General features: G+C 47.1%; 1 protein-coding gene across 1 annotated transcript in view; it reads right to left on the reverse strand.

The window, feature by feature from the left end:
• Window positions 1-22,893, reverse strand: part of POLQ (DNA polymerase theta) — a 161,097-nt gene that overhangs the window by 20,283 nt on the left and 117,921 nt on the right. The window contains exons 20-26 of the mRNA XM_082247649.1: window positions 20,418-20,592; window positions 18,861-18,987; window positions 18,361-18,470; window positions 7,245-7,429; window positions 6,549-6,660; window positions 2,050-2,174; window positions 267-414 (exon numbers count right to left, since the gene is read on the reverse strand). Coding sequence (XP_082103775.1) covers window positions 267-414; window positions 2,050-2,174; window positions 6,549-6,660; window positions 7,245-7,429; window positions 18,361-18,470; window positions 18,861-18,987; window positions 20,418-20,592 — 982 coding nt within the window. The remainder of the gene's footprint in view (window positions 1-266; window positions 415-2,049; window positions 2,175-6,548; window positions 6,661-7,244; window positions 7,430-18,360; window positions 18,471-18,860; window positions 18,988-20,417; window positions 20,593-22,893) is intronic.

Raw genomic sequence — 22,893 nt, forward strand, 5'->3', positions numbered from 1 at the left:
TATATGAAGGGGCAGAACTTTATAAAATTGTCCCAGATACCCACGGATGCGCTTGCGGTCTGTAATAGTTGGAAGCATGAAATCTTTGGGGAAAGAAAGCTGCGGCATTTACCCATGGCAACCAGATTCTTCGTTACTATCTAAAAGCGGATTATTGCTCTGGGCAGCTGCTGCTCTCCCCTACACCCCCCTCCCCCTTTGCTTGTATATCAGCCATTTGTGTTCCTGTCAGACATCCGTGACATGGAGGCTCCCAGAATTCCTACCTGCAGGCCGCGGTTGCACGCGGTGTCGGTGCGATTTGGGTACTGAAGGAAAAGCGGCTTCCAGGCGTTTCTGGATGTTCACGGTGGCGGTTTTGACAATGTCAGCGGCCGATCCTTGGACCGTCGTGTTCACTGCTTGTCGCTCCGCCTGACATAAGAAAAAAACACATTTCATATCAGATTTACAGTAAACCTCTACTTACATCACCAACCAGCTAATCGGGCTCCACAGGCCTCTGTCAATTCTACAAACAACCAGGGGGACGGAAAGGAGATCGTTGTGTGCCGATATGCAGAGCCAATAAAATCCCTCATTATAACCACATCAAAACTTTCTTCATTTGCATGCAATGAGAGCGATGCTAAACAAGCAATCCAGAATCGGACACCTTTATAAAAAAAAACTGTGTCTGAGCCCAGCTCACTTCCTTAACATGCAAACAGCATGGCTTACTAAAGGAATGGGCAGCTCTCAATGCATGATGGGAGCTGAGACCTGCACAGCCTTAAAGTGATAAAATACAAAAAATAATCTGTACACCTCTAAAACATGCAGAGTTCACAGCGTTTTACATCTCTAAAAATGCTGCAGAAAAATACCTTTGATCTGCCAGAAATCCAGTGATCTCCTAACGTCCTACGGTTAGCAGACAACTCTGTCCCTGCTGCACTATAATCCAAAGGGCCACATTTTATATCTTACATCAGTGTCACCCTTTTGCATCAGAAGCCACCACCCCCCCCCCACCCCGTCACATCAGAAGCCCCATATCACATGAGAGTTACGCTTTTGCATCAGAAGCCACCCCATAACATCAGAGTCACCCTTTGGCATCAGAAGCCCCCCCCCCCCCATCACATCAGAGCCCCCCTTTTGCATCAGAAGCTCCTGATTACAACCCTCTTTTTACATCAAAGCCCCTCATTACATTACAACCCTCTTTTCACATCAACCCTCCCCCCCCCCTTCACATCAGACCCCTCTTTTCATCAGAAGTCCCCCTATAACATCAGATTTGCTGTGGGTTGGGTAAAATCTTTGTTGTGGGCCAGATGGAGCCCTTGAGCAATATAGTTTAGAGGCCCCTGATCTACAGTAATGTTGTCACCAATTGTCCAGTTGTTCCCTGCTGGACTACAAGGCACTTACCCTTCTCCTCATCCCCACCCATCTCTATATCCACCCCCCCCATCCTTTAATCCCTTCTGCTTTCCTCATTTATGTGCTTGGGAAGGCTGGTTAGGATTTCAGTGCAGCTGGGGCAGTGTTGTCAGTTCACTACAGAAAGTTTTCAAAGTGTAATTTCAGTCAAAACCTAACTAGGCTTAAATCTATCCCCACCACATTCTAAGACTATTATATCTACCCTGTAAAAGGAAAGATCAGTATATTTGCCTATTCTGAAGTCGCTCCGGTCACACGATCTCCCCATTGGTCGGCTTCAGTGTAGAGGAGAGATCGCTGACACCTGCGTGATGACGTCATCCACAGGCTTACTATGGGGAAGCTGATGTCAGCCGTCCCTCCCCTACACTGAAGCCACAGCTGGGAGCCGATCATGTGACCAGACCGGAGCTACTTCAGAATAGGTAAGTATTGACGTCTTTCCTTTTACAGGGTAGATAGAATAGGCTTAGAATGGGGGCTGAAGTAGATTCAAGCTTAGTTAGGTTTTGACTGGAATTACACTTTAAAAATGTGAATTTGCTGAATAGTTAATCTCCAAAGTGAAATAATTGGAGTGACCTCAAAGAGGCCGTGGGGGTCCTCGGCTGTACTCACATGAGCCCTGGCGTGGTGATTTGAGTCTTTGATGGCAGGCAGGTACCTGCGGCGTCCTAGGATGGTCTGTACGAAGCCTCTGCTGGTGCAGTTCTTCACCGTCTCCTTCAGGAACCTCTGAATCCCTGTCGGGAGAGGAGTTATAGCCTTTACTGCTCTGATCCAGGGAGAAGCCTCTGCTGGGAGTGGACACTGTTCTCCCATACAGACAGTGATGGATCAAGGTCACCATGTGTTATACAGTATCTGACAAAAGTGAGTACACCCCTCACATTTTTGTAAATATTTTATTCTATCTTTTCATGTGACAACACTGAAGAAATGACTGCTACAATGTAAAGTAGTGAGTGTACAGCTTGTATAACAGTGTAAATTTGCTGTCCCCTCAAAATAACTCAACACACAGCCATTAATGTCTAAACTGCTGGCAACAAAAGTGAGTACACCCCTAAGTGACAATGTCCAAATTGGGCCCAATTAGCCATTTTCCCTCCCCGGTGTCATGTGACTCGTTGGTGTTACAAGGTCTCAGGTGTGAATGGGGAGCCGGTGTGTTCAATTTGGTGTTATCCCTCTTATTTCCTCATACTTGTCACTGGAAGTTCAACATGGCACCTCATGGCAAAGAACTCTCTGAGGATCTGAAAAAAAAGAATTGTTGCTCTACATAAAGATGGCCTAGGCTATAAGAAGATTGCCAAGACCCTGAGCTTCAGCACAGTGCCAAAACCATACAGCGGTTTACCAGGACAGGTTCCACTCATGGTCGACCAAAGAAGTTGAGTGCCCAGCGTCATATCCAGAGGTTGTCTTTGGGAAATAGACGTATGAGTGCTGCCAGCATTGCTGCAGAGGTTGAAGGGGTGGAGGGTCAGCCTGTCAGTGCTCAGACCATACGCCGCACACTGCATCAAATTGGTCTGCATGGCTGTAGTCCCAGAAGGAAGCCTCTTCTAAAGATGATGCACAAGAAAGCCCAAAAACAGTTTGCTGAAGACAAATAGACTAAGGACATGGATTACTGGAACCATGTCCTGTGGTCTGATGAGACCAAGATAAACTTATTTGGTTCAGATGGTGTCAAGCGTGTGTGGCAGCAACCAGGTGAGGAGTACAAAGACAAGAGTGTCTTGCCTACAGTCAAGCATGGTAGTGGGAGTGTCATGGTCTGGGGCTGAGTGCTGCCGGCACTGGGAAGCTACAGTTCATTGAGGGAACCATGAATGCCAACATGTACTGTGACATACTGAAGCAGAGCATGATCCCCTCCCTTCAGAGACTGGGCCGCAGGGCAGTATTCCAACATAATGACCCCAAACACTCCTCCAAGATGACCACTGCCTTCCTAAAGAAGCTGAGGGTAAACGTGATGGAGTGGCCAAGCATGTCTCCAGACCTAAACCCTATTGAGCATCTGTGGGGCATCCTCAAATGGAAGGTGAAGGAGCGCAAGGTCTCTAACATCCACAAGCTCCGTGATGTCATCATGGAGGAGTGGAAGAATCTCTAGTGAACTCCATGCCCAAGAGGGTTAAGGCAGTCCTGGGAAAATAATGGTGGCCACACAAAATATTGACACTTTGGGCTCAATTTTGTCATTTTCACTTAGGGGTGTACTCACTTTTGTTGCCAGCAGTTTAGACATTAATGGCTGTGTGTTGAGTTATTTTGAGGGGACAGCAAATTTACACTGTTATACAAGCTGTACACTCACTACTTTACATTGTAGCAAAGTGTCATTTCTTCAGTGTTGTCACATGAAAAGATAGAATAAAATATTTACAAAAATGTGAGGGGTGTACTTACTTTTGTGAGATACTGTATATGAAAGAAGCAAATGATATTTCCAGATGTGTGCAAACATTCCAGAACTGAAGACATTCCTGGCAAAGTTCTGTTACCGGGGAAGAAAATTTCCAGCACACAGCAAGTTTCCTGCCCAGAGTTTCCACTCCGGCTTCCTCATTTACGGCCCCTGCAGACCACACGTAAACCAGCAATGCGGTTCTGCACCTTTATATACAATGGTACAGTTCAGATATCTGTAATTACATGCGTGAAGAGCTCCCAATTTTCTGCTGGCAGCTGTATTGCTCCCCTTTAAATACCATACCTGATCAGTGTGCGTTTAATGATGCATTTTGAGCATGGAAGGTGCAACGAAGCCTAAAAGGGGAAAACTGCAGGCAGTCCCTGCTAAGCCCAACATGTCTGACAACATAGATAACAGATTGCAACCATGGAGAGTCTCAGAATTTGTACAGATCCGGAACTCATCACCCATTTATATAAACAAAGTCCGAATTTTAGCTTTACTGCCCTTTTGTATTACTTTTTCAGATAAAGGAATGCTGAATAGATGAAAGTGATTACTGGTTGGCCAGTGTAGCTTCTGCACATGGCTGCCTTTGTGTTGTGTTAATAACCCCTCCCTAGTGGTGTGATTGGGTGGGTGGGTGGGTGGTTTGTTTTGGTTTGCAAATACTTCTCAGGCATACAAATACATAAGCTGCACGCCACTGTATTTTTTCATTAACTTTAATGGCATATTAGGTCAGAGATGTTCTGCTGGGCCAGTCATGACCTTTTGATGCGTTTCACCCAGTGGGGTTAAAGCTAAAGATTAGGCATGAATTTATTTCCAAAGTAATGTCCAACTTGGTCCAATGTTAGGATCAACATACATATTACAATCAGGCTTCTCCTGATGAAGTCACATCGACGAAACGAGTAGTGTCATTGCGTCATTTCCCCCCTTGTGGAACGCACTTCCGGAGTTTGGAACGCTTCTGGAATTTGGAACACAAGCGCTCCTAGTCCACCCGGAAAGCGGAGGAATTAATCTTCCTTGATTTTGCCTGTATTGATTTTACCATTGCGAGTGTGATTTTTAATAAACTTTTTGGATTTTACGATGTTACTTCAGCCCCTCTCTTCTTCCTACATATCATGAGCATACATTTATGCACACTGTCTACGGTATACGGGTCCTTCTGTGGATACTTATAGGAGCTGGGGTCCATCAGCGGATACTCATATGAGCCACATCCTCTAAACTACAGAAAGTTTATTACCCCTGCTGGGGTTACCATATCTGGTGAGTGCGGTCCTGGGAGTGAAGGGAGCACAAGTGATTTATCACTTACACCAGCCACGTTTGGAGATTATCAAGGACTTTTTACATGTGCACTTATATGGACATTTTGATATAACTACTGAGTCCCCTTTTATATGTGACTGGTTTCTGGATTTGCACTGAATCACTTTTTTAATATATTTTTTCATACATGTATATGCGCGCTTATATGGATATTTTTTGTATTAGCACTGAGTCACCTTTTATATGTATCTTTTTCCTGGATTATTGAATTATTTGCACAAATATAACAATGAGTCACTTTATTCAGTTTTTCATTGTTATATTTAAAATATTTTTTGATGATCGAGAGTCTACTATCGAGCTAGTGTGGGGTGAGATTTTTTTTGCCAAGGTTGTATGCGCATTGTTCACTTTAATTTATGTATCATTGCGTTACATACAAGGTGCGGTTTATTACTTTATATTTATTATTTATGAGGTTGCTACTATATATTTATTGCATGAGAACACCTTTATTTTATTTTTGCCATTAATTGTGTATTTACCATTTATTACCACTCAGTTTTTTTGGATCACCAGGCAGTGCCATTTACCTCCCCCTCAATACCACACATTACAATAAACTTTAGATTCAGGGCTTTTTCTGAGCCGGAACATGGTGGAACTCTGTTCCGCCAGCACCAGCCCTGTGCTCACTACTCACTAATGTCGCTTGGAAAGACAGAAGCCCGGCTTCTGTGTTGCCGCTTGGAAAGACAGAAGCCCGGCTTCTGTGTTGTCGCTTGGAAATACAGAAGCACGGCTTCTGTGTTGTCGCTTGGAAATACAGAAGCCCGGCTTCTGTGTTGTCGCTTGGAAATACAGAAGCCCGGCTTCTGTGTTTTCAAGTGACAATGTACCTCTCCTGATGGCTCCCACTCCTCTCGGGGCTGCTGACACCCCTGTCAGATGATCTAGCTGCTACTGCAAGTAAGAGAGGCAGAGCCAAAAATGAGTGCATGCACAGTGTGGGGGAAACCAACTGCAGCTTCTGAAAGGTGCATTTTGCATCCCTCAAAGGGAGGAGGAAGTGCAGAGGTGAGAGCTGAGGAGGGGTGCAGAAGTTATATGTGGATAGAGGATGAAGAGGTAAGGAGCTGTTGAAGAGGGCTGCAGAGCTTAGCAGTTGGGGGAAGGTTGCAGAGGTATTTGAAAATGGGGGTGTAAATTATCCCCAGGTGTAATCATTCTGAATCCTGATCTCCTCCTCTTTCGTCTGCCCCACCTAATTTTTCAAGTACTAGCATTATCACGGCCATCTGCCATATAATACGTGACATCACCGCTGTCACCCTCCATCATACCAGTCACTCCACCGTATGACCGTTATGAAGCTGAGGATAAAGCAACCCCTGCTTACCCCTGTATCTGGCCTTGAAGGATTCAATGTACGCAGCGGCATCATTTTCTTCAATCCCCATCTGCTCCCCCAGGGATTTCGCTCCCATTCCATAGATGATTCCATAACAAATCTACATGAGGGGAAAGGAAACATTGTCAGCAGACTATCACAACAAATTCCATTCTATAACAGAACAGAACGGATATCCTCAAAGTTTTTAGGGTAACTGATCAGCTTAAAGTAAACTTGAGTTTTGCCCATGTGGGGCCCTTTAATGGCGATCCCACCAGCAAACACATACGTATTATTGCGCTAATGTCATAATAAACAACAGCTGCTAGCACTACAATCCAACAAAATATTGTGTAGCAATCAAAAAAAAAAATGTAGGCAACACATACATACCCGCTGCTCATTGTGGCTGACTGGAGTGCAAAAAAAGACCCAGCACCTCCGGATGGGAGGAACGTGTGACAGCGCTGGTGCTTGTTACTTGGGGGCAGGATGAGTTTTCAGCCCTGTGTAAGCTTTGTCTAGGATCTACTCGGAGTTTACAATACATTAACATTCTTCCCATACTGCAGACAAACAGAGGAGTGAAGCCCACTGATCCCTATACACAGGAAACCCCCGCCCCCCCCCCCCCCCCCATGGTCAAGTCTTGGTCCCGGTCGTTTATTGTAGTCTGTGTTGTGGTAGTGATGCATGTTTCACCTGTTTGGCTTGCTGTCTCATGTTGTCAGTGACAGCGTCGGGGTCAACCATCTTCCATTCAGCAGCGATGCTCCGGAAGACATCCGCTCCACCATTCAGGACCTGTACAAGCCGCCGATCTCGAGATAAGTGAGCCAGAATCCTCAGCTCCAGCTGGGAGTAATCAGCCCCCAGGATCAAACCACCTGCAGAGATTGGGGAGCAAATAACCAGAAGTAATAACGAGTGCAACGTTGCCTGGGGCCACCTGGCAACGTTGCCTGGGGCCACCTGGCAACGTTGCCTGGGGCCACCTGGCAACGTTGCCTGGGGCCACCTGGCAACGTTGCCTGGGGCCACCTGGCAACGTTGCCTGGGGCCACCTGGCAACGTTCCCTGGGGCCACCTGGCAACGTTGCCTGGGGCCACCTGGCAACGTTGCCTGGGGCCACCTGGTAACGTTACCTGGGGCCACCTGGCAACGTTGCCTGGGGCCACCTGGTAACGTTCCCTGGGGCCACCTGGTAACGTTCCCTGCGGCCACCTGGTAACGTTCCCTGCGGCCACCTGGTAACGTTCCCTGGGGCCACCTGGTAACGTTCCTGGGGCCACCTGGTAACGTTCCTGGGGCCACCTGGTAACGTTCCTGGGGCCACCTGGTAGTTCAACCTGTGTAGGTGTGTGTGGCTGTAATCATCTCACATACCCCTGAATGTTCTGATCCTTGAGATGTACGTCTAAGAGTCTTTTGAAAGCCACCATACTTCCCGCAGAAACCACCTCTTGTGGTAGAGAATTCCACAATCTTGTAGCCCTAACAGTAAAAAACCCCCTGCGTTGCCTGAGGTTAAAATGCTTCTCCTCTAATCGCATTGTATGCCCTCTTGTCCTCATGCAATCCTTTCGACTGAATAGCTTTTCTTCTATGCTGAGATCACCATTGAGGTATTTATAAATTGCTATCATGTCCCCTCTCAGGCGTCTCTTCTCCAGGGAGAATAAATCAAGCGATTGCAGATGCTCTTCGTAATTAAGGTCCTCCAATCCACTAATTAGTTTAGTTGCCTATCTCTGGACTCTCTCCAGCTCCAACACATCCCTCCTGAGGACTGGCGACCAGAACTGGACAGAATACTCCAGATGTGGTCGGACCAACTACCTCTTCTGGAAATCCAATCATTAACTGTTCTTTTGGGAAAGTAATACTTTCCTCTAATAAAACTTTCCTTTATGTATTTACAGGTTTCTGTCTGGTCTCCCCCCTCTGCCCCTCCCTTTCAATTATTTCCGCCAGACTGTACAAATTAGGTAAGATCTACAGTATCTCACAAAAGTATGTACACCCCATCACATTTTTGTAAATATTTTATTCTATCTTTTCATGTGACAACACTGAAGAAATGACACTTTGCTACAATGTAAAGTAGTGAGTGTACAGCTTGTATAACAGTGTAAATTTGCTGTCCCCTCAAAATAACTCAACACACAGCCATTAATGTCTAAACCGCTGGCAACAAAAGTAAGGATCGACTGATTATCGGTAGAGCCGATATGCACTTTCCCTGATATATCGGAATCAGCCCCTGAGGTTACCGATATTGGGGGAAAGTGCATGTACCGGAGTGATGCCTGCAGCTAGAGTTCCAGTTCTGGACTGGAAGGATTTGCCCCCTTAATGACCAGGCCCTATTTTGCGATTCTTCACTGCGTTATTTTAACAGACAATTGCACGGTCGTGCAACGCTGTACCCAAATAAAATATTTTTCCCACAAATATTGCTTTCTTTTGGTGGTATTTGATCACCTGTGCGATTTTTTTTTTTTTTTTTTTGCGCTATAAACAAAAAGAGCAACAATACACAATATTTTTCACATTCTGCTATATAACATTCCCAAAAAATAAAAAAAATCTAAATTTTTTTACATTTTAGGCCAATTTGTTTTCTGCAATAAGCGTATTTTGATTGGTTTGCAAAAAGTTATCGCGTCTACTAACTACAGGAAAGATTTATGTCATTTTTAATGTTCTTTTTTTTTTTTTACACTAGTAATGGCGACGATCTGCGATTTTTTGCGGGATTGCGACATTGCGGCTCTTTTGGGGGGACCAGTGACATTACTACAGTAATCAGTGCTAAAAATATGCACTGTTACAGTAATAATGACATTGGCAGGGAAGGGGTTAACAGTATAGGTCAGTGGTCCCTAACCCTGGCCTACAGGGCCCACTAACAGGCCAGGTTTTAAGTATTACCTTGGGGAGATGCAGACTAGAATACTGCAATCACTGAGCAGCAAATGATATCACCTGGGATGTATTTCAGTTATCTTGCAAACCTGGCCCGTCAGTGGGCCCTGTAGGCCAGGGTTGAGGACCACTGGTATAGGTGATCAAGGGGTTAAATGTGACCCTAGGGGAGTGATTCTAACTGTATGGGGGCGTGGCTTCTGAGATAGCCATAGAGCAGGGATCCTCAAACTACGGCCCTCCAGCTGTTGTGGAACTACACATCCCATGAGGCATTGTAAAACTCTGACATTCACATACATGACTAGGCATGATAGGAATTGTAGTTCCTGAACAACTGGAGGGCCATAGTTTAAAGACCCCCTGCCATAGAGACATGTGATCCTATATAGAAGGATCACATGAGCTCTGTGATCATGTCAGGGAGAAGAACGGTCGGCTGTGTTTACAACAGCAAACCGTCCTCTCATCGGGGAGCAATCGCGGGTGTCAGGTGGCAATCGGAGCCTCCTGACACATGCATCAGCTTCCCTGCTGACGATCGGGGGGTGGGAGCCCCCTAGCTCCTCCCAGGCAAATGATGTACCCATACGTTGTTTTGCCTGTAGGAGCCACACTGCTGCCGTATATATACAGTATGCAGTCGGCAAGTGGTTAATGTCTAAACCGCTGGCAACAAAAGTGAGTACACCACTAAGTGAAAATGTCCAAATTGGGGCCAAATAGTCATTTTCCCTCCCCTGTGTCATGTGACTCGTTAGTGTTACATGGTCCCAGGTGTGAATGGGGAGCAGGTGTGTTAAATTTGGTGTTATCGCTCTCACTCTCTCATACTGGTCACTGGAAGTTCAACATGACACCTCATGGCAAAGAACTCTCTGAGGATCTGAAAAAAAGAATTGTTGATCTACATAAAGATGGCCTAGACCAGTGATGGTGAATCTTGGCACCCCAGATGTTTTGGAACTACATTTCCCATGATGGTCAAGTATACTGCAAAGTGCATGAGCATCATGGGAAATGTAGTTCCAAAACATCTTTAGTGCCAAGGTTCGCCATCACTGGCCTAGGCTATAAGAAGATTGCCAAGACCCTGAAACTGAGCTGCAGCACGGTGGCCAAGACCATACAGCGGTTTAACAGGACAGGTTCCACTCAGAACAGGCCTCGTCATGGTCGACCAAAGGAGTTGAGTGCACGTGCTCAGCATCATATCCAGAGGTTGTCTTTGGGAAATAGAGGTATGAGTGCTGCCAGCATTGCTGTAGAGGTTGAAGGGGTGGGGGGTCAGCCTGTCAGTGCTCAGACCATACGCCGCACACTGCATCAAATTGGTCTGCATGGTTTTCGTCCCAGAAGGAAGCCTCTTCTAAAGATGATGCACAGGAAAGCCCACAAACAGTTTGCTGAAGACAAGCAGACTAAGGACATGGATTACTGGAACCATGTCCTGTGGTGTGATCGTGCACTCCACAAATCTGGCCTTTAAACCACTTAAGAACCGGGCCTATTTCTGACACTGAAAATTACTTAGAACACCCAAACAATATATATTATTTTTTTAGCAGAGACCCTAGAGAATAACATGGAGATCGTTGCAATACTTTATGTCACACCGTATTTGCGCAGCCGTCTTACAAACGCAACTGTATTGGAAAAAATAAGAAAACAGTAAAGTTAGCCCAATTTCTTTCAATAATGTGATGTGAAAGAGAATGTTACGCAAAGTAAATAAACACCTAACATGTCATGCTACAAAATTGCGCATGCTCATGGAATGTTGACAGACATTAGTAGTTAAAAATCTCCATAGGCAACGCTTTAAAAATTTCTGCAGGTTACCAGTTTAGAGTTACAGAGGAGGTCTAGGACTACAATTATTGCTCTCGCTCTAACGATCGCGTGATACCTCACATTTACATATGTGGGCGTGACTTGCGTATGCGCTCGCTTCTGCGCTCGCTTCTGCGCGCGAGCTTGGAGGGACCGGGCACTTTACATTTTTTTTTTTCCTTATTTTACCTTTTATTTTTACACTGTCCCTTAAAAAAAATTTTTTTGATCACTTTTATTCCTATTACGAGGAATGTAAACATCCCTTGTAATAGAAATAAGCAGGACAGGTCCTCTTTATTGTGAGATCCGGGGTCAAAAAGACCTCACATCTCACATCTACACTTAAAATAAAAATAATAATAATTTAAGTAGATAAAAAAATATTAATTTAAGTTAAAAAAAAATAAAAAAAATAGGCCATTAAGGCCAGTGGGAAGAAGCAACGTAAATACACGGCGGGCAGTCCGGAAAGTGGTTAATGAAGAGTGACAAGAAGAAAGCCATTGGTGAAAGAAAGCCATAAGAAGTCCTGTTTGCAGTTTGTGAGAAGCCATGTGGGGGACAAAGCAAACATGTGGAAGAAGATGCTCTGGTTAGATGAGCCCAAAATTGAACTTTTTGGCCTAAAAGCAAAATGCTATGAGTGGCGGAAAACTAACACTGCACATCACCCTGAACACACCATTCCCACTGTGAAACATGGTGGTGACAGCATCATGTTGTGAGGATGCTTTTCTTCAGCAGGGACAGGGAAGTTGGTCAGAGTTGATGGGAAGATGGATGGAGCCAAATACAGGGCAATCTTAGAAGAAAACCTGTTAGAATCTGCAAAATTATTATTATTATACAGGATTTATATAGCGCCAACAGTTTACAATGTGAGGGAATACAATACAGTTACAATACAATTCAAAACAGGAGGAACTAGAGAGCCCTGCTCGTTAGAGCTTACAATCTAGAAGGGAGGGTCAAGTGAAACAAAAGGCAATAACTGTGGGGGATGGGCTGATGGAGAAAATGGAGGTATATTTGTTAAGTGTGGGTAGTATAGGCTTCTCTGAAAAGGAGGGTTTTGCAAAAGACTTGAGACTGGGGCGGAGGTTCACCTTCCAGCAGGACAACGACCCGAAACATACAGCCAGAGCTACAATGGAATGGTTTACTACATCAAAGCATATTCATATTTAAGAATGGCCCAAAGTCCAGACCTAAATCCAATTGAGAATCTGTGGCAAGACTTGAAAATTGCTGTTCACAGACGCTCTCCATCCAATCTGACAGAGCTTGAGCTATTTTGCAAAGAAGAATGGGCAAAAATGTTGCTCTCTAGATGTGCAAAGCTGGTAGAGACATCCCCAAAAAGACTTGCTGTAATCGCAAGTAATGCAGGGAATTGCAGGGAAAGGCGGTTCTACAAAGTATTGATTCTGGGGGGCTGAATACAAATGCACGCCACACTTTTCACAGATTTGAAAACCATTTCTTATTTTCCTTCTACTTCACAATTATGTGCCACTTTGTGTCGGTCTATCACAGTGATGGGGAACCTTGGCACCCCAGACGTTTTGGAACTACATTTCCCATGATGCTCAACTACACTGCAGAGTGCATGAGCATCATGGGAAATGTAGTTCCAAAACATCTGGGGTGCCAAGGTTCGCCATCACTGGACTCCATCACATAAAATCCCAATAAAATACATTTACGTTTTGGTTGTAACACGACAAAATGTGGAAGATTTCAAGGGGTATAAATACTTTTTCAAAGACACTGTAGGTGATTCACTGTGCTCCAGAAGCTGCACCGCCTGCTCACCTTTATTATAGGATCTACATATATATAGTATATATATATATATATATATAATATAGTATATTTCCGTAAACGCTTTATGCAGACAATTTCACTCCACGTGCATCAAGTTCTGAGCCGGGCCTTTTCTAATCCCAGCCAGGGTAAGAGCAACAAACACGTAACCGCGTCTCCGCTCGGCTGGGGAAGGCGCACGTCACAGCCCGATCCGCTCTCCACCCTGGACTGGATTGAGAGGAGCAGGGACAGCGGAGCAGAGTTTATACTACTACACAATCTGAGCTTTTTTCCTTTCTGGAGGTTTGCACATTCATTTGAGGCCCAAGACATTAGGAGAAAGGGAGAACCTGGCTGATTACGGCTTCCACTGCTGCTGGTACAAGGAGGATTGTGTTTGCACATGCCTTATTTGACCACTCTATAACTTGAGGGTCAAATACTTCCGGTAAGCGGCTTATTCATCTAGAGCAGTGATGGTGAACCTTGGCACCCCAGATGTTTTGGAACTACATTTCTCATGATGCTCATGCACTCTGCAGTGTAGTTGAGCATCATGGGAAATGTAGTTCCAAAACATCTGGGGTGCCAAGGTTCACCATCACTGATCTAGAGCACTATGGTGGAGTGTCTTCCCATCACCCTTCCTTGGGCGTGGGATTTTTTTTCCTTATTCCTACGGAATGTGCTGAATGGGACCATTACCATCTGGCATTGTGATTATTGGACAATTGACTGACCGTCACTTGCTTTGGCGCTGCACCCCATTTTTGTTATTGCCTTTTTGGATCACAGTCTTATCCATTGGTGCTGGCAGACTATTTACTATATTCATTTGTGAGACTGAGCGCAGATATCCTGTTTTTCTTTATTTACTGGGCTTAAGAGGTAGCAGTTGGAAGATTTGCATACGATTGAACTTTGCATGTGTTCATCTTTTGAAAGATACCGTATTTATCGGCGTATAACACGCACTTTTTCCTCCTAAATATGGAGGAAAAAGCAGCAGTGCGCGTTATACGCCGATATGAAAAAAAAAAAGTCCAGAAAGCAGCACCGAGAGGTAGAAGGGGGCGGGCGGGGCCGAGGAGAAGGAAGGACGCGATGTCATTGGAAGTCCCGCCTCCTATGCCGACGTCTATCATAGGCGCCAGGACTTCCGATGACAGCGCGTGCGTCCTTCCTTCTCCTCGGCCCCGCCCGCCCCCTTCTACCTCGGCGCTGCTTCCTGGACTTTTTTAAAAAGTGATCCTAATAGTGTCAATGGCGCTGGCGAGACTGCAATTACTGTGACTGCGCTGGCGAGGCTGCAATTACTGTCACTGCGCTGCCGAGGCTGCAATTACTGTCACTGCGCTGGCGAGGCTGCAATTACTGTCACTGCGCTGGCGAGGCTGCAATTACTGTCACTGCGCTGGCGAGGCTGCAATTACTGTCACTGCGCTGGCGAGGCTGCAATTACTGTCACTGCGCTGGCGAGGCTGCAATTACTGTCACTGCGCTGGCGAGGCTGCAATTACTGTCACTGCGCTGGCGAGGCTGCAATTACTGTCACTGCGCTGGCGAGGCTGCAATTACTGTCATTGCGCTGGCGAGGCTGCAATTACTGTCACTGCGCTGGCGAGGCTGCAATTACTGTCACTGCGCTGGCGAGGCTGCAATTACTGTCTCTGCGCTGGCGAGGCTGCAATTACTGTCACTGTGCTGGCGAGGCTGCAATTACTGTCACTGCGCTGGAGAGGCTGCAATTACTGTCACTGCGCTGGAGAGGCTGCAATTACTGTCACTGCTATAGCGAGGTTGCAATTACTGTCACTGCGCTAGCGAGGCTGCAATTACTGTCACTGTGCTGCCAAGGCTGCAATTACTGTCACTGTGCTAGCGAGGCTGCAATTACTGTCACTGCGCTGGCGAGGCTGCAATTACTGTCGCTGCGCTGGCGAGGATGCAATTACTGTCGCTGAGCTGGCGAGGCTGCAATTACTGTCACTGCGCTGGCGAGGCTGCAATTACTGTCACTGCGCTGGCGAGGCTGCAATTACTGTCACTGCGCTGCCGAGGCTGCAATTACTGTCACTGCGCTGCCAAGGCTGCAATTACTGTCACTGCGCTGCCGAGGCTGCAATTACTGTCACTGCGCTGGCGAGGCTGCAATTACTGTCACTGTGCTGGCGAGGCTGCAATTACTGTCATTGCGCTGGCGAGGCTGCAATTACTGTCACTGCGCTGGCGAGGCTGCAATTACTGTCACTGCGCTGGCGAGGCTGCAATTACTGTCACTGCACTGGCGAGGCTGCAATTACTGTCACTGCGCTGGCAAGGCTGCAATTACTGTCACTGCGCTAGCGAGGCTGCAATTACTGTCACTGCGCTAGCGAGGCTGCAATTACTGTCACTGGACTGGCGAGGCTACAATTACTGTCTGTGCGCTGGCGAGGCTGCAATTACTGTCACTGCGCTGGCGAGGCTGCAATTACTGTCACTGCGCTAGCGAGGCTGCAATTACTGTCACTGGACTGGCGAGGCTACAATTACTGTCTGTGCGCTGGCAAGGCTGCAATTACTGTCACTGCGCTGGCGAGGCTGCAATTACTGTCACTGCGCTAGCGAGGCTGCAATTACTGTCACTGGACTGGCGAGGCTACAATTACTGTCTGTGCGCTGGCAAGGCTGCAATTACTGTCACTGCGCTGGCGAGGCTGCAATTACTGTCACTGCGCTAGCGAGGCTGCAATTACTGTCACTGGACTGGCGAGGCTACAATTACTGTCTGTGCGCTGGCGAGGCTGCAATTACTGTCACTGCGCTGGCGAGGCTGCAATTACTGTCACTGCGCTGGAGAGGCTGCAATTACTGTCACTGCGCTGGAGAGGCTGCAATTACTGTCACTGCGCTGGCGAGGCTGCAATTACTGTCACTGCGCTGGCGAGGCTGCAATTACTGTCACTGCGCTGGCGAGGCTGCAATTACTGTCACTGCGCTGGCGAGGCTGCAATTACTGTCACTGCACTAGCGAGGTTGCAATTACTGTCACTGCGCTAGCGAGGCTGCAGTTACTGTCACTGTGCTGGCGAGGCTGCAATTACTGTCACTGTGCTGGCGAGGTTGCAATTACTGTCACTGCGCTAGCGAGGCTGCAATTACTGTCACTGCGCTGGCGAGGCTGCAATTACTGTCACTGCGCTGGCGAGGCTGCAAATATTGTCACTGTGCTGGCGAGGCTGCAATTACTGTCACTGCGCTGGAGAGGCTGCAATTACTGTCACTGCGCTGGCGAGGCTGCAATTACTGTCACTGCGCTGGCGAGGCTGCAATTACTGTCACTGCGCTGGCGAGGCTGCAATTACTGTCACTGCGCTGGCGAGGCTGCAATTACTGTCACTGCGCTGGCGAGGCTGCAATTACTGTCACTGCGCTGGCGAGGCTGCAATTACTGTCAGTGCGCTGGCAAGGCTGCAATTACTGTCACTGCACTAGCGAGGTTGCAATTACTGTCACTGCGCTAGCGAGGCTGCAATTACTGTCACTGCGCTGGCGAGGCTGCAATTACTGTCACTGTGCTGGCGAGGCTGCAAATATTGTCACTGTGCTGGCGAGGCTGCAATTACTGTCACTGCGCTGGAGAGGCTGCAATTACTGTCACTGCGCTGGCGAGGCTGCAATTACTGTCACTGCGCTGGCGAGGCTGCAATTACTGTCACTGCGCTAGCGAGGCTGCAGTTACTGTCACTGTGCTGCCGAGGCTGCAATTACTGTCACTGTGCTGGCGAGGCTGCAATTACTGTCACTGTGCTGGCGAGGCTGCAATTACTGTCACTGTGCTAGCGAGGCTGCAATTACTGTCACTGCGCTGGCGAGGCTGCAATTACTGTCGCTGCGCTGGCGAGGATGCAATTACTGTCGCTGAGCTGGCGAGGCTGCAATTACTGTCACTGCGCTGGCGAGGCTGCAATTACTGTCGCTGCGCTGGCGAGGCTGCAATTACTGTCACTGCGCTAGCGAGGCTGCAATTACTGTCGCTGCGCTGGCGAGGCTGCAATTACTGTCACTGCGCTGGCGAGGCTGCAATTACGGTCACTGCGCTGGCGAGGCTGCAATTACTGTCACTGCACTAGCGAGGTTGCAATTACTGTCACTGCGCTAGCGAGGCTGCAGTTACTGTCACTGTGCTGCCGAGGCTGCAATTACTGTCACTGTGCTGGCGAGGCTGCAATTACTGTCACTGTGCTAGCGAGGCTGCAATTACTGTCACTGCGCTGGCGAGGCTGCAATTACTGTCACTGCGCTGGCGAGGCTGCAATTACTGTCACTGCGCTGGCGAGGCTGCAATTACTGTCACTGCGCTAGCGAGGCTGCAATTAGTGTCACTGCGCTGGCGAGGCTGCAATTACGGTCGCTGCGCTGGCGAGGATGCAATTACTGTCGCTGAGCTGGCGAGGATGCAATTACTGTCGCTGAGCTGGCGAGGCTGCAATTATGGGCACTGCGCTGGCGAGGCTGCAATTATGGGCACTGCGCTGGCGAGGCTGCATGTATGGGCACTGCGCTGGCAAAGCTGCAAAGATGGACACTGCGTTGATGAGGAGGCTGCATTGGTGGGCACTGCGCTGATGTGGAGGCTGCATTGGTGGGCACTGTGCTAATGCAGAGGCTGCATTCGTGGGCACTGGTGAGACTGCATTTGATTAAAAAAAAATGTTCTGAGTTCAAAGCTGTTTATTTTAAATTTCAGCTTTTTTCCTGAAATTTCTCTCCTAAAATTTAGGTGCGTGTTATACGCCGATAAATACGGTATTTAGAAACGCATTTATTAGGACTTTCTGATCTATGGACATTTTATTTGGCACTGGTAGAGCACTGTGAATCACCTATTAGATATTGTTGATATCTTAATTGTTTTTATGATACAATTTTTTTTTGCGCTACCTGTGGGGAAAAAATACTCTACTTGCTGGGTTTAAAAACGCATACCTAGCCCACCAAACCTTCAGGTAAATCCTTTACAAACATTAAAATGAAACCAGACCTAGTCCAGAGCCTTGTGGTACACCACTAATGACTGGCCTTCGAATGAACCTCAATTTTAACCTCGTGGTTTTCATTGGATGAGATTCTCCAACAACCAACCAATGGAATGGAATGTCTATGGAACAGGAGGTGGTGGAAGAAGGGGGTCAGAAAAGAAAAGACTCCTCAGCAAGAAGTCACCCATTATATGGAGCTGTGATTATAAAAAAGAGTTACCTGAGAACGGGATGAAGGCGTGTCGCATGCTGACGAAGAATGACACCCCCTTCTCCGCTGGGATCTGATCTGCCTGGAGTCTTGGCAATGCAAACGTTTTCTTTTTACTCCTGAAAAGAAATAAAACTTTATAGCACAGGGCAATGCGAGGATAGACACAGAGCGAAAGATCTGTCCCTGATAAATGAAGATAGGGCAGTGATACCACCATCCTCTGGTGTGCGGAGATCCCATGTGGTTCCCACCCTGAGGTGACAAAGATGCACTAATAAAATGCGGATGTCATCAGTGTGTGGCCAGTCCTTTACTAATGAACAGTAAAGTAATTTACCATTTCAGCCGGGATGTTCTGACTTCTCAGCCCATTACAAAGGATGTGATTTCACCGCTGATTTTATGGCTGAACCTCGGTGTCAACCAACCAACCAAAAGACACATACACAAAGCCCAACACAGCCCATGTACAATCCATACTGAATATGTGCTAATAAATCTATTACCGGTGCTTCGATAAAGTGGAGGGCCCCTGATCCTGGGACGGAGGACTCTCTTCAACCAATCGAGGCATTTCAATTTCAAAATCCTTTGGGACATTTTGGATATTTGGCTCAGTGAAACTTACGCGACCTGAAAAGAGAATATTAAACAACAAATGGGAGATCTGCAAAAACTTGCTCAATCTGTCTCTTTAGAAACACACACATTACATAATATGTTATATATATATATATATATATATATATATATATATATATGAGAGAGATTTAAGTTTAGAACTACATTTCTTTGCACATTCATATCCAGCCTGCATTTATTGTTCTTGGGTCATTTTTCCATGTTTTACGGTATCTCCTGTTTAGGGGAGGGGTCTCCAAACTTTCAGAACAAAGGGCCAGTTTACAGTCCCTCAGACTTTGAGGGGGCCAGACTGTGGCAAGTGTGAGTTGAAAATGCCCTGGTGTCACAATAGGAGTAAACAATCATTTGTATTAGGGGAAGAAATAGTGTCCCATCATTGGTGTCATTGGGAGGAACAGTGCCCCATCATTGGTGTCAGTGGGAGGAACAGTGCCCCGTCAGTGGTGTCAGTGGGAGGAACAGTGCCCCGTCAGTGGTGTCAGTGGGAGGAACAGTGCCCCGTCAGTGGTGTCAGTGGGAGGAACAGTGCCCCGTCAGTGGTGTCAGTGGGAGGAACAGTGCCCCGTCAGTGGTGTCAGTGGGAGGAACAGTGCCCCATCACTGGTGTCAGTGGGAGGAACAGTGCCCCATCACTGGTGTCAGTGGGAGGAACAGTGCCCCATCACTGGTGTCAGTGGGAGGAACAGTGCCCAATCACTGGTGTCAGTGGGAGGAATAGTGCCCAATCACTGGTGTCAGTGGGAGGAAAAGTGCCCAATCACTGGTGTCAGTGGGAGGAACAGTGCCCAATCACTGGTGTCAGTGGGAGGAATGGTGCTCCATGACTGGTGTCAGTGGGAGGAATAGTGCCCTATCAATGGTGTCAGTGGGAGGCATAGTGCCCCATCATTGCTGTTAGTGGGAGGAACAGTGCCCCATCACTGGTGTCAGTGGGAGGAATAGTGCCCTATCAATGGTGTCAGTGGGAGGAATAGTGCCCCATCATTGGTGTCAGTGGGAAGAATAGTGCCCCATCATTGGTGTCAGTGGGAGGAATAGTGGTACATCACTGGTGTCAGTGGGAGGAATAGTGCTCCATTACTGGAGTCAGTGGAAGGAATAGTACCCCCCTACACTGGTGTCAGTGGGAGGAATAGTACCTCACCATTGGTGTTAGTGGGAGGAATAGTGACCCATCATGGTTGTCAGTGGGAGGAATAGTGCCCTATAGTTGGTATCAGTGACCGGATTTATGCCCCATTGTTAGTGTCAGTAGAAAGAATAGTGCCTTGTATCAGTGTGAGGAATAGCGCTCCAAGGACCTTATAAAGACAAGCAAAGAGCCACATCCAGCCCCTGGGCCTGCAGCTTGGAGATCACTAGTTTAGGGCACTCAGTAGTTCAAGCTAAAATTCACACAGCGGAAGTTGGAAGCCCACCTGTAGCAGTGTGTGTTTGGGAGGTGGGGTAGATTCTCTCCATGTCCAGCATCTGGCTAAAGCTCTTCTCTCTCTGTAGTGGAAAGACGACTTTGGTGATGGCGTTGGTGATTCTCTTCCATTCCAGGATGAGGCCGGGAAGAGGGTGGAGAGGCTTCAACTTCTCGAGAACGTCCTGATGGAAGAGGACAGACGGGTCATTAAAGTGGAACTGAGCTCCACAAGTTTTTGTGCGCTTCGGCAGGCTCCCTCTATTTGTGCGACCAGTTCAGCCACTCACAGCTGCAGTCGCGTGCTTGCCATCTCCACATACAATTCAGGGTTAGTAGGCCTTCATTGTATGTGATCATGTCAAAGGGCCAACCAAGGGTCAGGACTTTGGGAAGGACGACAGTGCTGGAGCCTGGTGAAGTGCAATAGTGTAAGTAGCAGGACCTCTTCCTCTATCCTTAGACATAAGGTAGACACTGCAAGGTGTTTTTTTTTTTTTTTTTTTTTTTTTTAGCTCCAGACTAGAGCTCAGCTTTAAAATACATTTTTTGGACTATGTTCCTTTGCCCCTTATAATTCACATATAGCTTGTTTTTGCTTACAAAGTTTGTTAAATGCACATTAAATACTTGGTGATCCTGCCAGTCCCTTCAGCTTTCTTTTAGTTTCCTGACCACGCTAACCATGAAAGCAGATTTGTTCTAACATGGTAAGTTCTGTCCTTCACCTGGAACTGGACTTACAGGTCACTGTGCTGACTCAGTAGTCCTGTAATTAGGCCTGTGACCTCATGTAACATGTGACCTCATACGCTGATACAGGGAATAGGCAACACATTTCACAGGCAACACTTCTGTCTATTACCAGATCGATAAAAATGGATTTTTGTAAGATCTTACCGTAAAATCCTTTTCTCTTAAGCTCATTGACAGACGTAGTCTTCTTGATTCTCAAGAGCTGGGTTATGTTGTCTCCGCAGGAGTAGGACTAGGCAGAAAGGCAAAACGTTCTGGCTCCACCTTAATGGCAGTCCCTGAGGGTATATCCTCCCTCTCTCTGCTACAGGGAATCAGTTCTGTTCTAAAGCAGTAACAGAGAATTTAACCCAACCCAACTCAATGATAGAGGGGCGGGTACTACGTCTGTCAATGAGCTTAAGAGAAAAGGATTTTACGGTAAGATCTTACAAAAATCCATTTTTCTCTATCGCTCATTGACAGGCGTAGTCTTCTTGATTCTCAAGAGCTGGGACATCCAGAAGCAGTGCCACAAATGAGGGGTGGGATTGACAAAAATCAAAATCCAATCTAGAAGGCCCAACCGGTGCCAAACTAGAAGTTTTAAAGGCTCATTATAAACAAAGAATGAGACTCAAAAGAAAAATTTCCAATGGAAAAAAACCCTCGAGGCAGACCACTGGTCTCCTCAAATTGCGGCCTGCAAAACCTTGCGGCCAAATACGGCATCAGATGATGCCATTACATCAACTTTATAATGTTTTGTAAAGGTATGCACCGACGACCAGGTAGCCGCCTTGCACACCTGGACCACTGACGCCTGATGGCGAAAGGCCCATGACGCACTAAGCGCCCGAGTGGAGTGCGCCTTAACAGGGAACGGGGGCTCCCGACCCTTAATAGAATAAGCCTGTACCACCGTCTGTCTGATCCCTTTGGAAATGGTCGCGGCAGATGCAGGCAACCCCTTTTTGGGTCTATCCGGGATCATAAAAAGTGAATCCGTCTTGCGAAACGAGTCTGTCGTTTTTAAGTATACCCTGATCGCCCGGACCACATCCAAGGAGTGTAAAGCAAACTCCCGAGGATGACTGGGCTTAGGACACAGGGAAGGTAATACAATTTCTTCATTCAGATGAAATTCTGACACCACTTTTGGTAGGAAGGATGGATTCGGACGAAGAACCACCTTATCTTTATGAACCACCAGGTATGGGGAACGACAAGATAATGCGGCCAGTTCTGACACCCTGCGTGCAGAAGTAATAGCCACCAAGAAGGCCACCTTCTGGGACAACGTAGGTAGAGGAATCTCCCTAATATCTTCAAAGGGAGGTTTCTGAAGAACCGACAATACTAAATTAAGATCCCAGGGTGGTAACGGCGCGCGCACTGGCGGAGCCAGATGTCGCACCCCCTGGATGAAATTCCGCACCAAGGAATGAGTAGCCAAAGGCTTCTGAAAGAAGATAGCTAATGCTGAGACCGGACCCTTGATAGTACTCAAGGCCAGTTTCTGCTCAACGCCTTGTTGCAGAAAAGCTAATATTCGACTAACCGAATAAGTCCGTGGACGGAACCCCAGAGGTTCACACCATGCAATGTAGGACTTCCATGTACGATGATAAGTCTTTCTGGAAGTCGCTTTCCTTGCTTCAACTAGAGTAGGAATAACTGAAGCTGACAAACCTTTGTCCTTCAGCACCTGGGTTTCAATAGCCAGGCCGTTAAAGCCAGCGATCGTAAAG

Source organism: Pelophylax lessonae (assembly GCF_965119305.1).
Source record: "Pelophylax lessonae genome assembly, chromosome: 2".
Lineage (NCBI taxonomy): Eukaryota > Metazoa > Chordata > Amphibia > Anura > Ranidae > Pelophylax > Pelophylax lessonae.